Source organism: Elephas maximus, chromosome 20, assembly GCF_024166365.1.
Source record: "Elephas maximus indicus isolate mEleMax1 chromosome 20, mEleMax1 primary haplotype, whole genome shotgun sequence".
In the NCBI taxonomy this organism is placed as follows: domain Eukaryota; kingdom Metazoa; phylum Chordata; class Mammalia; order Proboscidea; family Elephantidae; genus Elephas; species Elephas maximus.
The window spans coordinates 34,996,941-35,016,203 of NC_064838.1; the positions used below are offsets into that span (position 1 = coordinate 34,996,941).

At 42.7% G+C, this 19,263-nt stretch overlaps 2 protein-coding genes across 2 annotated transcripts; one reads left to right on the top strand and one right to left on the bottom strand.

The window, feature by feature from the left end:
* Window positions 1–50: 50 nt before the first annotated feature.
* FANCD2OS (FANCD2 opposite strand) lies at window positions 51–692 on the bottom strand. Its single transcript, XM_049863412.1, has one exon. The coding sequence runs from the start codon at window positions 690–692 to the stop codon at window positions 156–158; it is 537 nt and encodes a 178-aa protein (XP_049719369.1). The 3' UTR covers window positions 51–155.
* A 5,451-nt stretch (window positions 693–6,143) lies between these two features.
* Window positions 6,144–19,061, top strand: BRK1 (BRICK1 subunit of SCAR/WAVE actin nucleating complex). Its single transcript, XM_049862685.1, has 3 exons — window positions 6,144–6,299; window positions 17,885–17,967; window positions 18,424–19,061. The coding sequence occupies exons 1-3, from the start codon at window positions 6,182–6,184 to the stop codon at window positions 18,448–18,450; spliced, it is 228 nt and encodes a 75-aa protein (XP_049718642.1). The 5' UTR covers window positions 6,144–6,181; the 3' UTR covers window positions 18,451–19,061.
* Window positions 19,062–19,263: the final 202 nt, after the last annotated feature.

Here is a 19,263-nt window from a genome sequence, read left to right on the forward strand (position 1 = left end):
CTTTTTTGGAGGGAAGGCAGGGAAGAGGCTTCTGAATTGTCACTGCTTGACAGCAAAGCAAGGTGGCTGGGGCAGTACCACAGTTCTATTTATGTGGACAGGTTCTGTAAGCTTCAGGCATATACCAAAGGAACTGGGAATCAGAGGGAGACCCTTTACTTGGAGTGTTGCAGGGCGAAGGTGCACTTCTTGTACGTTGCATACAGCAAGAGGATAGAGCGCAACATCTGTTTGCACATAGTCACTGTCATCTGAATCTGAGGCTCCTTAAGTCCAGTGGGCCACTGGTGCTCCCGGCTGATGATTTTGCAAAATGCTGACTTGTCTGAAACTCTGAAGGTCCCAGTCCACTTTGGTGGCTGAGCCGTGATGATCCTGCCAAAGACAGAATCTACTCCACTGAGGCGGACAGGCTGGGGCTTCCTGACCAGCCCTTTCTTGTTGTTCATGGTTCGGAGCTCTGACGTGTGGCAGGGTAACTTGGGACTCATTCCAGTTTCCAGAATTGGGCTGTCTAAGACTAGTGTGACCTCTTGAAAGCACAGCTGCACTTCAAGGTCAGAAGGGGTATGTGGCAAGCAGGGGGAGGCCCTAAAGGGGTGTTTGGAAGAAGGTGTAGGTGTTGTGTGCCGCAGCCATTGGAAGCTCTCATCCAGTGGGGTCCATGGTGACCAGAGATGGTATGCCGCCATTGAAAGTCCTAAAGAAAAGGAATCAGAACATGGAATTTCCCTGGCATGCTTATGATGGGTGCACGGCTGGTCAAATTCACATCTGCGTCTCATTAATGACTTAAACTTACTCTGTAGTTCCCGTGAACAGATTCCAACAGGTGTTGGAGTATATTAGAAATTCTATAAGAGGCAGTAGGGGATGGTAGCTAGTGTTGAATCTAGCAACTGCTATGTGTGCTAAAACCTTATTAAACCCTATCACAAGCTCCGAAGGTAGGTTTAACCCATTTTACAGGTTAGGAAGTAGATCTGTCTGAATTGGACTATCCCAGTCCATCTTTAGTACCTCTTCTGTGTGGTAATGGCTGAAGACAGAGTCCACTCCTCTGAGGCAGCAGAGGCTGCCGGAACTTCAGGATGAAAGATTATTTATGGTTACAAGCTCAGAAAGACCATGTCTTACCAAATATTTACAACTCTAAATCCCATGTACTTCTCTTTACAGCACTCATTCTCAAAGTATGATCCCTGGACTAGCAGCTTCAGCATCCTCTGGGAACTTGTTCGATATGCAGATTATTGGGCTCCACCTCAGACTTAAAGAATCTAGAAACTCTGCAGGTGGGAGCTCAGCAATAGGCATTTAAATAAGCTCTCCAGGGATGTACCTTATAATTTGAGATCTTCTTATGCTTCCCCTTTTGAGGAATTCCAGCTTTCACTGTTCTTAGTTATGGAGACAGTCTCTTTTTAGCCCTAAAAACCTCAGTGTTTCCTGACACAGAGAGTAGCTCTTTTTCAGAGCCCTGGCCTACCTATATACAGGCTCAGAGAAATTATACCAGGCTGGGAGGAAAGAAAGTTTCCAAAGGCCAGTCTTTAAAAAATTTTAAAGATTTTTCTAGTTTTTCTATGTATGTGTTTTTCTCATCTAGGAGAGGCCCACCATGTGGTTAAGACCTTGATTTTCTACCCCCCCTCACCTTAAAGATAATTCTTTAAGGGCTGGGAAGATATTGCTAACTCAAAAATTTTTCAAGTAGAATTTGAATTTCCCATCATTATACTTCAAAAGTAACAGTATATAAAGGGTTTTTCTGAATTCAGAAGAAGCTAACGTTTTGAGCACCTACCTAGATGTAAGAGGCATAGCAGATCCCTTTTCTTTCCAACCAAGTGTATTCCTCTGTCCCTTCTCTCTTCTCCCACAAAAGGTAACAGCAGCAGATCTGATCCCATCCCATCCATTAATTGCCCTGGAAGTGCTGTGAAAAGTTGATACCTCCACCATAGTTTGTAACACAAACTGTTGATTCTTTAAAAAAGTTTTTAAAGAACTGTTGGTGACATTTCAAACCAAAAGACCTACCCCTGAGAATGGTTAGTATAATGGAAGTTTGTTGGTTTCCTCCAACTAGTATGGTTCTCATAATCTGTGCAGGCCCTTTGCACAAACTAAGTGTTCACATATTGGCTCCTTAGGATGAAAAACACTGACACCCAAGGGACAGCCTAGGGAAGTCTTCTGATGCTTGATATGGCCCTAAGCATATATCCAAGATCGTGGCTACTCTGGTACAACTCCTCTGGGCATACAATGAAAAAAAGATAATCCCAGGATCCTTTTCCTTACTCATTTCTTATGAGAAAATAGAACCAGAGGTGAAAGGTTTTGTCAAAGGTCAAACCTTGGATGTATAGCAGAAAGAGCAGGGGATGAGAGGGCTCCTGATTTCACATCTTTCCACCACTTCACACAAGGTTTTAATAAAGGTGATTCACCCCCACCACCACCTGGAAGCTGTCATCCACTCCAAGAGGGGTTGAATCTAAGAAGTCTGTTCAAGCTGCTGTAGCAGCTTCCAGCCTGAGCAAACAGGCTTCCCCTTCATACCCTCCTCTAGTTCCCAAAAAGCCCCTGGAATTTCCCCACCTGGGAAAGAGGAAGGCAGCGCCAAAGTGCAGTGAGGTCCTCGTGAGCTGCGATCAGGAGGGGCTGGAGCTGCCCGGGGTTGGGAGGCTCTCCCTTCCAGCCGGAAGAAAAGGCTTGTCTCCCGGGGTCCCTACCCGGGGGCGGGGGCCAGAGGGCTCTGGCCGAGGCGGAGGTGGCTGTAGGAGCCCGGGCCCGGTCCCACCATCCGGGCCGGGGGCTCACCTGCTGAACTCCGCGGGCCACACGCTCCAGAGTGGCTGCCGCTGTTCCCGAGCCGCATCTTTTCTCCACCGGGCGCCTGGCAACCGCCTTTGTGACCCAGGATCGCGGAGAAGCCCGAGCCTCAGGGGTGGGGGGTGGGGGGCTCGAGGCGCCCCTGCTGTGAAGCGTCAGGGCTGGACTCCCTACCCCTCCTTGAAAAGCTGGTTCTGGGACTCGTCCTTCAGGAGAGTGGATTCGAACCCGGCCTTCCTCTCTCCCCCGTGTCCCGGCCATACCTGTGTCTTTTCCTCAAGTCCTCAACCTCAGCATCCATTCCAACCCTGTAATAGAGGACTGACACACCCACTTCACAGACTGTGATCAAGAACTTGCATAAACGTCCTGGGACCTGTAGTTAATAAAAGTCTCTAATTACAGCCAACTCAGTGAGTGTTCAGGGCTAATTATCTAGAGCCCTGAAGACCTTTGTTGCTGTATTTTCAAATGATGACATTGCAAGGAAACAATTTATAAATGCTCGGTCTGTCAAGGAGCAAGAAAAAAGATACATCTTTCCTTGATTTCCTGACTGAAAGTTAAATCTCGAAAAGTACAGTTCTGTTCCCATCCTTACAATGCTGAAAAACTGACACCTTAAGGAATGATTTGACAAATTCCTAAGGATCATGCGAAACAACTAGCCTGGATCACTGAGGGAAGAGGATGTCTGTCCAGTTCACTCCCTAACGCCAGTGCGTGGCTATCACAGTGTTTGTAGTGTGCTGTTAGGATTTGTGGGAGGAACTGACTAATGGCCTACCTGCTCTTCCATCAGACACCCAGAAATTGCCCTTGCACTTTGCATGATGGAGAACACAGCACCATAAGAGCTGTCGCCTTTTGTTTGGGTGAAGGTGGAGTGGAGGGACTAGAGGCCTGGGGATGGGATCAGGTTGAGATCTTGGTCTGGAAAATAGTCTTGAGAGACTTGTGAAGGAGGCCCACAGTCAGCCGCCCACTGTGCCTGTGGAAGGAGAGGCAAGTGGAGAGAAGGGAAGAGAATGATGAGACTTGGAAGGCATGCAAGTGATTCTTGAATTACCAAACTTTTTTTCCAGGAAGTTTATTTTTATTTTCCTCTTGAATAAAATCAACACCTATTATTTAAAAAAAAACAATAATAGTTTTTATTGCAGTTTTTTTTTTTAAACGCAAGTCCCCAAAGCAAAATTGTATGATTAAAAATTGTTGGATAGATATAGGTGTATTTAATTTTCTGCTCTGCATAAATGTAAACTGATCTTGAGTACACGCTTTGTGAGGTGCCAGGCATGACTCTTAGTGTTTTACTTATCCTTACTCCATAATCCTCCCAACAGTCCTAACCCGTCAAATGTTGCTATTCTTGTATTACACATGAAGGGATGAAATGATTCATCTCTGGTAGACTTGGGATTTGAAACCTAGATGGCTTCCCTTTAATTGAAAAGTAGGTCTGTGATGTGTGAGCAAAAAATTACATTAAAACCCCTGAGGGAGCAGGAGAACAGTGGGATGCAGACCCCAAATTCTCATAAAAAGACCAGACTTAATGGTCTGACTGAGACTAGAGGAATTCCGGCAGTCATGGTCCCCAAACCTTCTGTAGGCCCAGGACAGGATCCATTCTCGAAGACAACTCATCAGGCATGGAAGGGACTGGACAATGGGTTGAAGAGAGATGCTGACGAAGAGTGAGCTACTTGTATCAGGTGGACACTTGAGACTGTGTTGGCATCTCCTCTCTGGAGGGGAGACAGGAGGGTAGAGAGGGTTAGAAACTGGCAAAAGCGTCACGAAAGAAGAGACTGGAAGGAGGGAGCGGGCTGACTCATTAGGGGAGAGTAAGTGGGAGTATGGAGTAAGGTGTATATAAGCTTATATGTGACAGACTGACTTGATTTGTAAACTTTCACTTAAAGCACAATAAAAATTACTAAAAAAAAAAAAATTACATCAAGAGCATCACTTACGAAGTATGGCCTCAAACAGGGAGACTCCGTACATATGGAGGGCTCCCTAGTTGTCAATATCTACTTATGTTAGAAATCACTGACATGAATATGTAGAAGAGCTCAGACAGACATGTTTTCAGAGTGGCAAAGTAAAAAGATAATGGAGTCTGGAATCAGCTGGTTAAAGACAACGACTTAAAAGGCTGTGTGACCTTGAACTTCAATTTTCTCTTCTGCAAAAGGGTGGTGATGTAATCTCTTCCTGACTTCCTCCCACAGGGTTTGTGAGGGCCCAGTGAGGTAGTAACTGCCAAGCATCTTTATAGATTATAAAATCTTATACCAGAATAAAGAACTGTTAGAAAGGTTTTCTCAGCTACTGCTAAAAGTAACCTGACTTTTCGCATTTTTTATAAAAGGCATTTATTGCACAAACCAGATTGTAAATATTCCCCAAAACCAAACTGCTCATAATTCTACTACTTTAACAAATTAGATATTGACATTTTTGGTGCATCCTCCTTGTTCTCAAGCAGACATTTTTTACATAGTTTCAAGTAAAGGAAAATTTGTGTTTTTTTAATTTGTTATCTTGTTGACATAGTCTTCATAATTAGCATTTAAATGACTGTATAATATTGCCTTAAGTGGCTATACCGTTGTTTAGCCATTCCCCAGTTGTTGGAGATTTAGTTTTTTATTTTCTTTTTTTTTTTTAAATAGATTATGCTACAAGGAGCACCTTGTGTTTAAAATTTTTTTTTAAATGTCTCCTAATGAAATGATTAAGCTAAATGTTTTTTTTTTTTTAACAGCTTTTGCTATCAATTAAAAAAATTCCTTCTGAAAAGATTGTGCCAGTTTATCGTGTGTTTACGAGTCTACCAATTTCATCACAGCCTCTCCATTACTGGGTAGTATCGTTAAAAAAAAAAAAAAAGCCTCTCATTTGATAAATGCTGGTAAAACATCATGTTGCGTTGTTTAAAGGCATTTTCTAAATGACTTTTACTGAGATTTAATCTGTTGTGCCCATCTTAATGCTGAAACAGACTGCAAGACCCTAGTTTGGAGCAGCTGAGGGAGGACGTGACTTGAGCCCACGCGCCCCCTAACGACCATAACGGCTAGTGACCGGGGGCGGGAGCGGGCTCTCAGCGCGTGCGCACTCCATTCTCACCGCCAGAGCTGGGGCATCTGTTTGCAGGGCCGTGGGAGAAGAGCGAAAACGAAGGCGAAGGCCTGACATTGCGCAGGCGCGCCACAATTCTCGTGGCGTTCCTGAGTCCCAAGGGATGGGCGTGGGCTGGCGGCGCAGGCGCACTGGCGGCCTGCAGGGTCGGGGCGCCTGCGCAGGCGCTCTTCCTTAGGCGGCCGCCATGGCGGGACAAGAGGATCCGGTGCAGCGGGAGATTCACCAGGACTGGGCGAACCGGGAGTACATTGAGGTCATCACCAGCAGCATCAAGAAAATCGCGGACTTTCTCAACTCGTTCGGTCAGCGGGCGAGCAGGGGGAGGCAGGGGGGAGGGAGGCCTTAGGCGGTTTGTCCGGGGCACCGAAAAGCTTTGACGGGCCTCTCCCGGGTGCCCTCGGCTCCTGCTGTTTTTCGCTTCCTCCTTCAGGCCCCTCCTTCCACCTCTCGGCGGTGACCCACAGGTTCCTCTAGACAGTTTCTGTGGGGTTATTCTGCCTTAAGCTGAGCTCATCGGCCTTATTGCCTTCATCCTAGGTCCATTAAGGAGTCCTTTTCCCAGGCGCGTCTATCAAGCAGCCCCATCCACCCTCTGCGCCTTGTCTTCTCACTAGTCCTGCCACCATGGGCTCCGCTTCCTATCCAGTCCCCACTTGGCACTCAGAGTGCACCTCCCAAACGCAGCCATGACCCTGTCACTGCCCTGTTTAAAAACTCTTGATGGCCCCCCCCTTTGAGAATCAAGTTGGAACCCCTTAGCTCCCTATATGTCTTTTCTGCAAATCTTTCAGCAGCTCTTCTGTCCATTCCTTCCTGTCTCCCGTGTATACTGTGCTGAGTGTGGTAGGAGATGAGGTCAGTGAGGTAGGTAAGGTCCAGATTGTGCTGTTAGTTGCCATCAAGTCTATTCCGACTCATTTGTTGGCAACTTCTGTATTGCTAGTATCCAGTAGGTGTTCTTTTTGCTTCTTTCCTGCTCCTCAGAACTAACATAGGGAGGTGTCTTGAGCATAGAAACAGCGTTACCAGAATCTTTCCCAGGAACGTTCAGCTTGTGACAGTCTTAAATTATTTCTGCATGTTCAGTGTCCTTTGGAGACCAGGCCTGTAACAGAGAATCCTACCCCATGTTCTCCAAGTGTTTCTTTTCAGAGAATTTGGCACTGGGTAGACTTCCTAATTACGTAAGGTGTGTGAATAATGTGTAGTTTTCTTTTTCCAGCTAGTGTGCGTTGGTTCCATTAATTCAGAAAATTAAGGAATTAAGATTACATAGGGAAAACTGATGCATAGGTAAAAGATTTTAAAATGAATTTTTTCCTACCTAAATGGCTGATGAGTCCTAAGGAGTGTAAAAGTGACAGCAAGAGTTGTGTCGGACCACTATTATAAGAACTCAAGAGTAGATTTAAATACAGAAGAAAACATTCTTTGATGGTTCGGAGGGTGGGGAGGGAGGGAGAGGGGTATTCACTAACTAGATAGTACACAAGAATTATTTTAGGTGAAGGGAAGGACAACACAATACAAGGGAAGTCAGCATAACTGGACTATACCAAAAGCTAAGAAATTTCCTGAATACAGCGAAACACTTAAAGGGACAGAGTAGCAGGGGTGGGGATTTGGGACCATGGTTTCAGGGGACATCTAGGTCAATTGACATAACAAAGTTTATTAAAACGTTCTGCATCCCACTTCAGTAAGTGACGTCTGGGTCCTTAAAACTTGCGAGTGGCCATCTAAGATGCATCGGTTGGTCCCAGCCCACCTGGAACAAAAGAGAATGAAGAACACGAAAGACACAAGGAAAATATGAGCCCAAGAGACAGCAACGGCCATATAAACCAGATACTCCATCAGCCTGAGACTGGAATAACTAGATGGTGCCCGGCTACCACCAGTGACCGCCCTGAAGGGAACACAGCAGAGTCCCTGATGGAGCAGGAGAAAAGTGGAGTGCAGAACTCAAATTCTAGTAAAAAGACCAGACTTGATGGTCTGACTGAGACTGGAGGGACACCAGAAGACATGGCTTCTGGACTCTGTCTTAGCCTAGAACTAAAACCTTCCCCAAAGCCAACTCTTAGCCAGACAAAGATTAGACTGGACTATAAGACATAAAATGATATTGGTGAAGAGTGTGCTTCTTAGCTCAAGTAGATACGTGAGACTAAATGGGCAGCTCGGTCTGGAGGTGAGGTGAGAAGGCAGAGGGGGACAGCAGCTGGTTAAATGGACATGGGAAATACAGGGTGGAGAGAAGGAGTTGCTGTCACATTGTAGGGAATGCAGCTAGCTAGGGTCACATAACAATGTGTGTATAGATCTTTGTATGAGAAACTGAATTGAATTGTAAACTTTCACTTAAAGCGCACCCCGCCCCCCTCTCCAAAAAAAAAGTCGTGTCAGAAGGCATCAGCAGGAGAAACAGGACTCAGTGCAAACAAAATCTATCTCAGGCACTGTGGGGGACCCAGAATAGGAATCACTTCTGCCTTCAAGAAATTTTTAATCTTGAAGATGAAATAATGATAACTTCAGAACAAAGCAGAACATTGTTTTTATGTTAAAATAGTTACAAGGTATGTAGGACTATAATCTTGATGTTCCTTAGTGTGGTGGATTTTCTCACCCACTGGGGAATGGGAGTAAAGGTAGTATTACTGAGCACATAGTATAAATGTGTATGTCATTGATACATACTCAGACGCAAAGTGCTATCGAGGTTGTAAATAGGGAATGATAGTCAAGAAAAGCATAGCTTTCATGTACCCTGAAATTTTATTTATTATTTTCGAGGAATATAAGTGAAGGAGTATGTTTGGTGGAAAAGATAAGTGGGTTTGGAATCAGAAGACCCAAGTTCAAAGGAGTTAGATGAATTGGTTTTAGTGAACTGAAAATGCAGTAATGACCCATTTACTCTGCTACCTAGATAGGCTGGACTTCCCCTTTTTTAAGTTCTGTATGAACTGTGTCAGTGTTGGAGCCCTGGTGACACAGTGGTTAAGAGCTGGACTGCTAACCAAAAGGTCAGCAGTTTGAATCCACCAGCCGGTCGCTGGAAACTCTGTGGGGCGTTCTACCCTGTCCTATAGGGTCGTCGTTAAGAGTCAAAACCGACTTGAAGGCAACAGCATTTTTTTATCGCAGTGTTTGTTCTTAATTATTGGTTTCTCCTGCTTTCCTAGAGAGCTGAAATATTTGCGGGGGGGCGGGGGGAGGGGGGCGGGGAGTTTCTTCATAGTATTCTTTATTCATAACATTCCTTTAGAGGAAGGGCCAAGAGACACCAAAATCTTTTGTGCTAGGGGAAGGATATAATGATGGCAGGATCACAGCTTTAAGACTTTGACTTAATCCGGAAAGGCAGTGAAAATAGTGAGAAAAATCACTGACACTGAAAGTTTTAACTTTGTTTTAAAAAGCAGAATTAAAAGACTTAATTTGGTAGGAGTTAATTTTTGACATATACACAGAATATCCAAGCAAAGTATTAAGAATGTCTGTTCAGTAAGTATCTAAACAAGTCAAGCTGAAACTGCTTTAAAAATTTAAAAGTGATTCTAACACCCCCCAAAAACAAACAAAAAAACAAAACCTCAGGCTGTCAAATCGGTTCTGACTCATAGTGATCCCAGTCCCAGAAAACTGGATCCCTGCTAGTGTCATAACTTCATTTCTGAGCTTAGAATTGTATTCATGGACATTTGGTTCACGTATATTTATCTTTGGGAGAAGTTTTCTTGGACTGTCACACCTACTAAATTTATAGTGGGCAAGTTTTGGGACTGATTGAAAATTGAAGGTTTGGGCTTAGGATTTGCATAGGAGAAATGTCCCTTTTCTTATATGCAAGAAAATACTTGCTCCGAGATTTTAAATCATATGTGTGTGAGTCACATTTTGTGATCAGTTAGAGAATAAAGACTTTTTAAAATTTTTAATTTGGTATTTCCAACAAGTTCTAAACTGAGAAACTAAAAAAACCAAACCCATTGCTGTGGAGTTGACGCCAACTCATAGAAACCCTATAGGACAAAGTAGAACTGCCCCGTAGGGTTTCCAAGGCTGTAAATCTTTAAGGAAGCAAACTGCCTCATCTTTCTCCTACAAAGTGGCTGGTGGGTTTCAACCATTCACCTTTTGGTTAGCCCCTGAGCGTTCTAATCACTGTGCCACTGGGGCTCCTTAACTGAGGAAATAGACACCCAGAATTCTAATTCTTAGGGGCCAGAGAAATGGCCTCCCTTATTTGGGTCATTATCTTCCCTTAAAGTAATGATAATAGCCTAGTGTTTGGAATAATTTCTAGGTTTTTGAAGATTTTAGAAAATGAACTAAGTCCTTTTAAAGAAAAAAAAAAAGAAAGCACAATTAATTACTTGTAAGGAAGAACAGTTAGGAAGCAAGATTAAAAATGAAAGCAATTTGATTCAGAAATTAGGTGCAACTGAAGCAAGTTCCTGAAGAGGGATAATATCACCACACGAGTTTAGACAAAGGCTGAGAAACGGTGAATCATGAGGACAGACCTGAGTACATCGTCTTGGCATTGGATGATTCAGGATGATAGTGTGTGGGATACGTTTTCCCTTTCTAAGCCCTTAGCATGACTCGTCAGTTCTGATATTAATCTGCAGGACTTGTTTCATATTCATAATATGATTTGATGGTGTAAAAATTCAATAGGAGTTTATTTGCGGGAGCATCTAGAGCACTTTCAAAATGACAGCAATCTTGCAGTCCTCACCCTGACCACACAGAGTCTGCAGAGGCCGTGTGCTTTAGAGAGGGAACTTACTTTTTTTTTTAATACTTTACTGCTTTTCCAAGATAATGACTTTCCCTTTTTTTTTTTTTTTAATATTGTGTTTCAGGTGAAAGTTTACACAGCAAATTGGGTTGCCATTTAATGATTTTAATACAGATAATTCCGTAACATTGGTTACATATTTTAGTGTATCAGCATTCTCATTGTTTCCATTCTGTTAGTTCTGCTTCCATTAGTCTAGCTTTCCTGCCCCTCCCTACCGTCTCACCTTTGTTTTAGGGTAAATGTTGACTGTTTGAAAGCCCTGGTGGTGTAGAGTTTAAGAGCTATGGCTGCTAACCAAAAGGTCAGCAGTTTGAATCCACCAGGTACTCCTTGGAAACTATCGGTCAGTTCTACTTTGTCCTATAGGGTCACTGTGAATTGGAACCTACTTGGCAAAAATGGGTTTGGTTTTTTTGTTGACTGTTTGGTCAACATTGAATATTTAAGGGAGCACATTCTTCACAGGTGGTATTGTTTATTTTTTAAGAGAGACAAAAGGTGGTGCAGGCCACACCCCAGGAAAACTCCCTTTTGGATCAGGGAGGTGACCTGAGTAATCCTTTTAACCACAGGCAGAGATTATGATCGATAACACAAAGGAAAATCACAAAATAGAGGACAACTACGCATGGCCTAACCAAGTTGACCCATATTTTGGGGGGACACAATTCAGTCCATTACAGGCATGCGTGTATGCTGATGACTTTCTGAATAGCTCTTTTCTTGTGGCTGGAGCTGGTGAGAGTAAAGTCTCAGTCTCTTTGTGGTTTTCTCTTTCAGAGTTGTAGGACCAACTAAACCTGAGGACACGCAGATTGTAATGCGGCAACAACACACTATAACACTAGGCCTGTTCTGTACTTTGGACTTGGTGAAGTTTCTAAAAATAGATTGCCACAGATTATAGCTTTTTACTTTTATACTTTTTTTTCCTGATTATAAAGCTAATACATGCTCATTGTGTAAGATGTAGAAAGTGCAGAAAAGTATAAAAAAAATAGAGAATGTGGCTATTTAAAAATCTCAGTTTTTATATTTGGCCAACAGAGTATGCCACTTGTGACCCCAGCTGTGTGTCAGATGACGATGTGAGAAAGGAATAAATAAGAATAAATGAACACAGTACCCATTCCTAAGAAATTTAGAATCTTACTGGAGAAATAACAGTTAGCTGCAAAAACAATTAGAAAGGCAGTGTTAATTTTTGTAGTGCCAGGGTTATGTGCAGTAAGAGAAGAGATGGAGCCATCTGGCATCTGTCAGCCATGATGACGTATGTACACCATCAAGTACCCTGGCAAGGACTGGCATTTTCAGTTGAAATCTGTTGATAATGTACACATAACTATACTCTGATTTCAGATTTGTCCAGCTGCCTAATGCTTTCCCGGTGTTTATTTGAACCAGTATGTACTTAATGGGATCTGAAATATGATTAAGGTTTCTGGAGTTGAACATTTTATATTTCTCAACTATGCTTGTACACGCAGGCCAGTAGCACAGTGTTGTTCTTGGATTCTGATTCATTACCAGATTGATAGAGCTATAACAGAACAGATAGCCAAGAAGGAATCCTCTCCCTGCCACACATGTGCACACATAGCTTTGGCATGGTTCTTTTTAGGAAATCACAGGTTGTCAGTGATGACATTTGTACTCTTCCTGAGTAGCGTACGTGATGTGCCTTTGAGCTTCTAAAAACTCAAAGGGATTTGGTCCTGTTGGACAAGCCTGACAGCAAATGGCAGTGTACCCAGGAAAAGAGGACTGCTGAGGTGTTCATACTCAAGTTAGACCCGGGAATTAGAGGAAGCAGCACTAGCAGTTTTTAAAAAAGATGAAAAAGAATAAGGAAGACCGTCTAGAATAGGCAAATTCATAGAGACGGAAAGTAGGTTAGTGATTGCCAGGGGCTGAGGGGAATGGGGAGTAACTGCTAATGGGTACAGGTTTCATTTGGGATGGTGAAACTGTTCAAATATTAGATTCTGGTGATGGTTGCACAATTCTGTAAATATACTAAAAAACATTGAATTGTATGCTCTAAGCAAATGAACTTTATGGTATGCAAATTATATCAATAAAGCTGTTTAAAACAGCAGTGAAGAGTACCAATTAAATGGATGAATGAGAAAGAATACCATGGAAGCAAACAAACAACCCTAGAAAGTGGAAGAGTTGGGCTGTAAGAAAATTTTAAGAGATGTGGGGAATGAATTATAGCCCCAAAGGCTCAGAAGTGTGGTAGCAGGGTGTGGTGGGACAGTGTAATTGGGAAGAGTACCATTCGTGGGTAGTGAGGAAGTTGGATGCTGAACTCAGCTCCGCAATTTATTTGTCCCGTCAGTGACCCAAGATGGACTGTCAGCTTATATAGGCATCGGTTTCCTCACTCGTAAAATAAGTGGAGTTGATCTTTTGTTCTACTCACATAATCAGAATCATTTTTTCAGTAGACATCTATGTGCCAGGTAAGATGCTGAGGTTATAAAGATTATTAAGAGGCAGTACCTTCCTTTGATTAACTCATCATAGTGGGGGAACAGACTTGTAAATAAATTATAAATTACTAATTCGTAAATGGAAACCGTGGTGGCGTAGTGGTTAAGTATATGCTAGAGCTGCTTGGCTTTGTAGCATGAACATTGTGACTTGGCATTGTAGCGTGAACGTTTTCTCATATCATTAAATAGTCTTCAAATTTGTAATTTCTCACGGCTGTTTTTTTAAATTGTGCTTTAGGTGAAAGTTTACAGCCCAAGTTAGTTTCTCACCCAAAAATGTATATACGTATTGTTATGTGACCCTAGTTGTAATCCCTGTGATGTGACAGCACACTTCCCCTTTCCACCTGGATTTCCCATTTCTATTTAGTGAGCTCCTATCCCTTTCTGCCTTCTCATCTCACCTCCGGACAGGAGCTGCCCATTTAGTCTCTTGTATCTACTTGAACTAAGAAGCACACTCTTCACAAGTATTATATTATGTTTTATAGTCCAGTCTAATCTTTGAAGAGTTGGCTTCGGGAATGGTTTTAGTTCTGGGTTAACAGAGAGTCCAGAGGCCATGTCTTCTGGAGGTCTGGTAGTCCCATCAGACCATTAAGTCTGGTCTTTTTACGTGAATTTGAGTTCTGCACCCCACTTTTTCCTGCTCCGTCAGGGACTCTGTTGTATTCCCTGTCAGGGCAGTCATTGGTGGTAGCCAGGCACCATCTAGTTCTGGTCTCAGGCTGATGAAGTCTGTGGTTTATGTGGCCCTTTTGTCTCTTGGGCTCATATTTTCCTTGTCTTTGGTGTTCTTCATTCTCCTTTGCTCCAAGTGGGTTGGGACCAACTCAGATAGCCGCTCGCAAGCTTTTAAGACCCCAGGCGCCAATCACCAAAGAAGGGTGCAGAATATTTTCTTAATAAACTTTGTTATGCCTGTTGACCTAGATGTCCCCCAACCATGGTCCCCAGACCCCTGCCCCTGCTACTCTGTCCCTTGGAAGTGTTTGGCTGTGTTCAGGAAACTTCTTAGCTTTTGGTTTAGTCCAGTTGTGCTGACTTCCCTGTATTGTGTGTTGTCCTTCCCTTCACCTAAGGTAATTCTTATCTACTATTTTTTTATTAGTTAGTAAATACCCGTCTCCCTCCCTCCCCACAGTCATAACCATCAAAGAATGTTTTCTTCTGTATTTAAACCTTTTCTTGAGTTTTTATAATATTGGTCTCATACAATATTTGTCCTTTTGCGACAGATTTCACTCAGCATAATACCTTCCAGATTCATCCATGTTCTATTTCACAGGTTCATCATTGTTTTTCATTGCGTAATATTTCTTTGTGTGAATATACCATAATTTGTTTTTCCGTTTGTCTGTTGATAGGCTCCTAGGTTGTTTCCATCTTTTTGCTATTGTGAACAGTGCTGCAGTGAACATGGGTGTGCATATATCTATTCGTGTGACGGCTCTTATTTCTCTAGGATGTTTTCCAAGGAGTGGGGCTGCTGGATTGTATGGTACTTCTATTTTTAGCTTTTTAACAAAGTACCAAATCAGTTTCCAAAGTGGTTGTACCATTTGACGTTTCCATTTCCACCAGCAGTGTGTAAGTGTTCCAGTCTCTCCACAATCTCACCAACATTTATGATTTTGTGTTTTTTTGGATTAGTGCTAGCCTTGTTGGGGTGAGATGGTATCTCATTGTAGTTTTGATTTGCATTTCTCTAATGGTTAATGACTGTGAGCATTTCCTCGTGTATCTGTCAGCCACCTGAATGTCTTCTTTGGTGAAGTGCCTGTTCATATCCTTTGCCTGGTTTTTAATTGAGTTATTTGGTTTTTTCGTTGTTGAAGTTTTTCAGTGTCTTCGAGATTTTAGAGATTACACCCTGATGGGATATGTTGTAGCCAAAATTTTTTTCTCAGTCTGTAGGTTGTCTTTTTACTCTTTTGGTAAAGTCATTTTCTTTGTGTATTTTCTTTTCATCTTTTTCATTGTTGTTGATTTTGTATTTCCAGAGTCTTCATGCTTTTCTTGTTTTTATTTTGATGTGTAGGGATGTTAGTTTCCTTTGTGGTTACTTTAATGTTTACCTTATTTTTCTAAGTTCAAACTAATCTTTTATTTTTCGATACAGCCTTTACTTCCTCTCCGTATGAAAGTTCTATGATAACGTTATATGTAGTCCCTCTTTTTTGTTTTAATGCTGTCATCTTTTATATATTGGCATCTCTGTTTCCCTGTTTTCACTGTTGTAGCTTTGATTTGTTTTTGTGGCTTCTCTCTCTGGGTTGGTACCTGGTTGTTCTCTGTTCTAGTCTTGGGTTTTTATCTGATGTTACTAGTTTTCTAACCAGAGGACTCCCTTCAACGTTCCCTGTAATTTTGGTTTGGTTTTTACAAATTCCATAAACTTCTGTTTATCTGGAAATGCCCTAATTTCACCATCAAACTGACGGCAGTGGGTTTTATTTATTTTTTTTATTTGAGAGACAGTTTTGCTGGATTTAATGGCTATTTTAATAGTTTCCTTGTTGTTAGTTACCATGGAGTTGGCCCTGACTAATGGCAACCTTATGTAAAACAGGTTGAAATGTTGCTGGTCCTATGCCGTCTTCACGATCATTGGAATAGTTTCCACATAACCCATTGCTGCTGAGTCAATTCCAACTCATGGTGACCCCATTTGTTACAAAGTAGAACTGCTCCATAGGGTTTTCTTGGCTGTAATGTTTATGGGAGCAGATTGCCAGGTCTTTCTTCAGTGATACCAGTGAGTGGGTTCAAACTACCAACCTTTAGGTTAGAGTTAAGCACAAACCATTTGTGCCATGATAGATAACGCCATATTTTATCAAAGCATTCCTCTAATGATGAGCATTTAAGTTGTTTTCCATTTAACACTATCATAAGTAATTGTGATGAATATTCTTGTTTTTTAAATCTTTATCCAAAGGGAGAGGTGATAGCCAAAAGACTGAGTCGATAAAATAACTTACAAATGAGAAATTCATATGTTAATGTTTATGTAAATACAGAAGAAGGAAACATATTCATCTAGCAAGACCTGTCAAGAGGTGCAATTTGAACTAAGCTGTTAATACAGGCAAGATGAGTAAGATTTGGACATGAAGTGAAAGTTGAGGCAAGATTGGAGTGTAGGAACATTTGTCAAAATGAAGCTGAAGTGCTTTTGCATAACAGCCAGGGAAGAGATGACAAGAAAGATAGCTAGCTAAATGTTAAAATCATTGAGTGGGTGAGTGTCTTGGAGAGCAGATATTTTAGACTTAAAAAGTGAAGGTTATTGAGACATGCCTGGAAAACAGTGTTGGAAGAGGTCGTGGGAAACAATGAGCCTGCCTAGATACCTCTTCTCCTGTGTGGTGAGAGTAGTTGGAGGAAGAGTAGTTAAGTTGTCTCTGGTAGAGAAGTTTGCAGAGGAAAAGGTGTTTTTAGAGGAAATCTAGGTTTTATTTTGGGTGAGATGGTGAAATAAGATAGGAGAAGGTAGAGGAAGAAAAGAAACTGACTTTCACAGATGGAGTGTGGGTTCCACAGGTGTTTGATGTTCTCCAAGTTTTCTAGTTGTGAAATGGTTTCGCAGATGCTGATGAAACATTTAAGTGTCCTCTTAGAGCAACAGTAATGGCATCCGTGGCTTCTCTGAGCTTAGAAATACTGACACTTGCCCCCCGTCCAGTTTCTGCTGCCTTCTTGGCCTCTCCCTTTTCCTCTCAGTTGAGATTACTTTCTTCCTCTTGTCATGTCTTCTGTCTTGAACTCTTAGTTTGCTTATTAGCAAATGGCCATCTGCAGAGTCTTGGTGTGTTAGTTTTCTATTGCTGGCATGACAAATTGCCACAAAAGTAGCAGTTAAACAACATATGTTTAGTATCTTGCAGTTTTGTAGGTTAGAAGTCTGAAACAAGTTCTTCACTGGGCTAAATTGAAGGTGTAGACAGGACTGCATTAAATTCTTGCTCGCTGTTGGCAGAATTTGGTTTCTTGAAATTGTAGGACTGAAGTCCCTGTTTCCTTGCTGGCTGTCAGCTGAGGTCCATTCCCAGCTCCTAAATGTCATCCGCATTCCTTGGCTCATGGCCTCCTTCCTCCATCTTCAAAGCCAAAATGGCAGCTTAAGTCCCTCTCATACTTTGTGTCTTTCCTCCTTACTCCATCTCTCTAATCCCCTTCCACTTTTAAGGACACCTGTGATTACATTGGCCCCACCTGGATAATCCAGGGTAATCTCCCCATGTCAGGGTCATCAACCTTAATCACATGTGCAGAGTTGCTTTTGCCATGTGAGGTACTAGTCACAGGTTCCTGAGATTAGGGCAGAGACATCTTTGGGGGCTGTTATCTGCCTGCCACACTTGGTAGAAGTTCAGCAGATCCTCTCTAAGCAGTGTTTCTAAAACACTTTTGACTCTTCCTCCCTTCTCCCCTACTTTGTTTGTCTCCCTCCCCCATTTGTACTCTTCACTACATATTACTTACTCTTTTTTGGCTTAGTGGGTGTGTGTATCTGTGTTTGAGGTGCCATTAATCCTGAACAGCAGTCTCCTTTTACCAGATATGTCTTGTCGTTCAAGACTTGCAACGCTAAATGAGAAATTGACAGCCCTTGAACGGAGAATAGAGTACATTGAAGCCCGGGTGAGTATGGTGGGTGAGGAGCCTCCTCAGGCTAGGCAAGGCTTGTCCCAGGAGTAACGCACATTTCCACTTACTGCTAAAACAACCCTGAAAGTAGATAGTACCTGTGCAAATAGGCTTACAGAAATAAAGTGCCTCGCCTGAGTTTAAACCAGGTCTATGACTCCAAAGCAGTGTTCTTCTCTACTACTCCCACTGCCTGCTTAGAATCTAAATTGTGATTATTTTAGACCCCTCTGATGCTTTTGGGGAGCCCTGGTAGTACAGTGGTTAAGAGCTCGGTTGCCAAAGAAGGTTGGGAGTTTGAGTCCATCAGCCAGCCGCTCCTTGGAAACCCTATGGGGCAGTTCTACTCTGTACTGTAGGGTCTCTATGAATTGGAATCGACTTGACAACTTTTTGTTTGTTTTGTTTTAACCCTTTGAATTTATCTAAATGTCCATTTTCCTTTGACAGGTGACAAAAGGTGAAACTCTCACCTAGAGCTGTGCCATGATGCTGCTGGGAAGTTGCTTTACAGAACACAGGCCCACGTGGGAAAGGCCCAGCAGCCTTCAGCGCCTTCTCTCCTTACAGAGCAACAGGGCTTATTCTCATTTTTCTGTTTTCAAAAGTGTGGCCTTTGGGCTCTGCCATGTACATCTGGGGTTATGATGTGGCATGTGGGGAGAAGTCCAGGGGGACTCTTGGAGACATTAGACACTTAACCTTTTCAGTGACATTTTATAGAACTACTTGTCAATGTATTTGAGGCACTCAGAGCCAAAAGCCTGGAACTCTTTGTAAGATCCTCCCCACCTCTCTCTCTCTCTCAGACTTTCCTTCCAGCTCTCCATGCCTCTGCACTGTCTCTAGAAACAGTCTTTGTCTCCTCCCCACCTCTGGTGGCGAGTGGGGACAGTCCTGGCTGAGGTACTCATGCCCTGGCAAGGTCGCTGCCAGAGAGTGTTGTTGCTAACTTGCCAACTTCTTGTCTTTTTTGGGAGGTCAAGGCCAGGCCCCCACTTGGCTTGAAGGGACATTTTCAGAGTTTTCTTTCTGTCACCTGGGGTGTCTTCACCTCTCATATTTCCCTAATAAACTCCTCAACCTTCTCTGACTGCTGTGATTGTGGTGGGGAGAGGAGCTAAAGATGGGGCTCACCTATTCCACAGAATGTGATGTGTGGGATTATTCTAATGTTAAACTTTCAGATGTAGCTGTTGGATTTGAAGCCTAAGTGGCTTACCAGCCTGAGCCCCCATGTTTAAACTTCCAGCTGACTAATTCATCTTGGGAATCATTTGGTCATTCAGC

What these genes read in the sequence shown, in the direction of transcription:
- FANCD2OS (XM_049863412.1), bottom strand. Translation starts at nt 692, where the DNA reads ATGGCGGCATACCATCTCTGGTCACCATGGACCCCACTGGATGAGAGC.
- BRK1 (XM_049862685.1), top strand. Translation starts at nt 6,182, where the DNA reads ATGGCGGGACAAGAGGATCCGGTGCAGCGGGAGATTCACCAGGACTGG. An exon ending in GGACTTTCTCAACTCGTTCG is followed by an intron (nt 6,300 to 17,884) that starts GTCAGCGGGCGA and finishes TCCTTTTACCAG; the next exon opens with ATATGTCTTGTCGTTCAAGA. An exon ending in TAGAGTACATTGAAGCCCGG is followed by an intron (nt 17,968 to 18,423) that starts GTGAGTATGGTG and finishes TTCCTTTGACAG; the next exon opens with GTGACAAAAGGTGAAACTCT.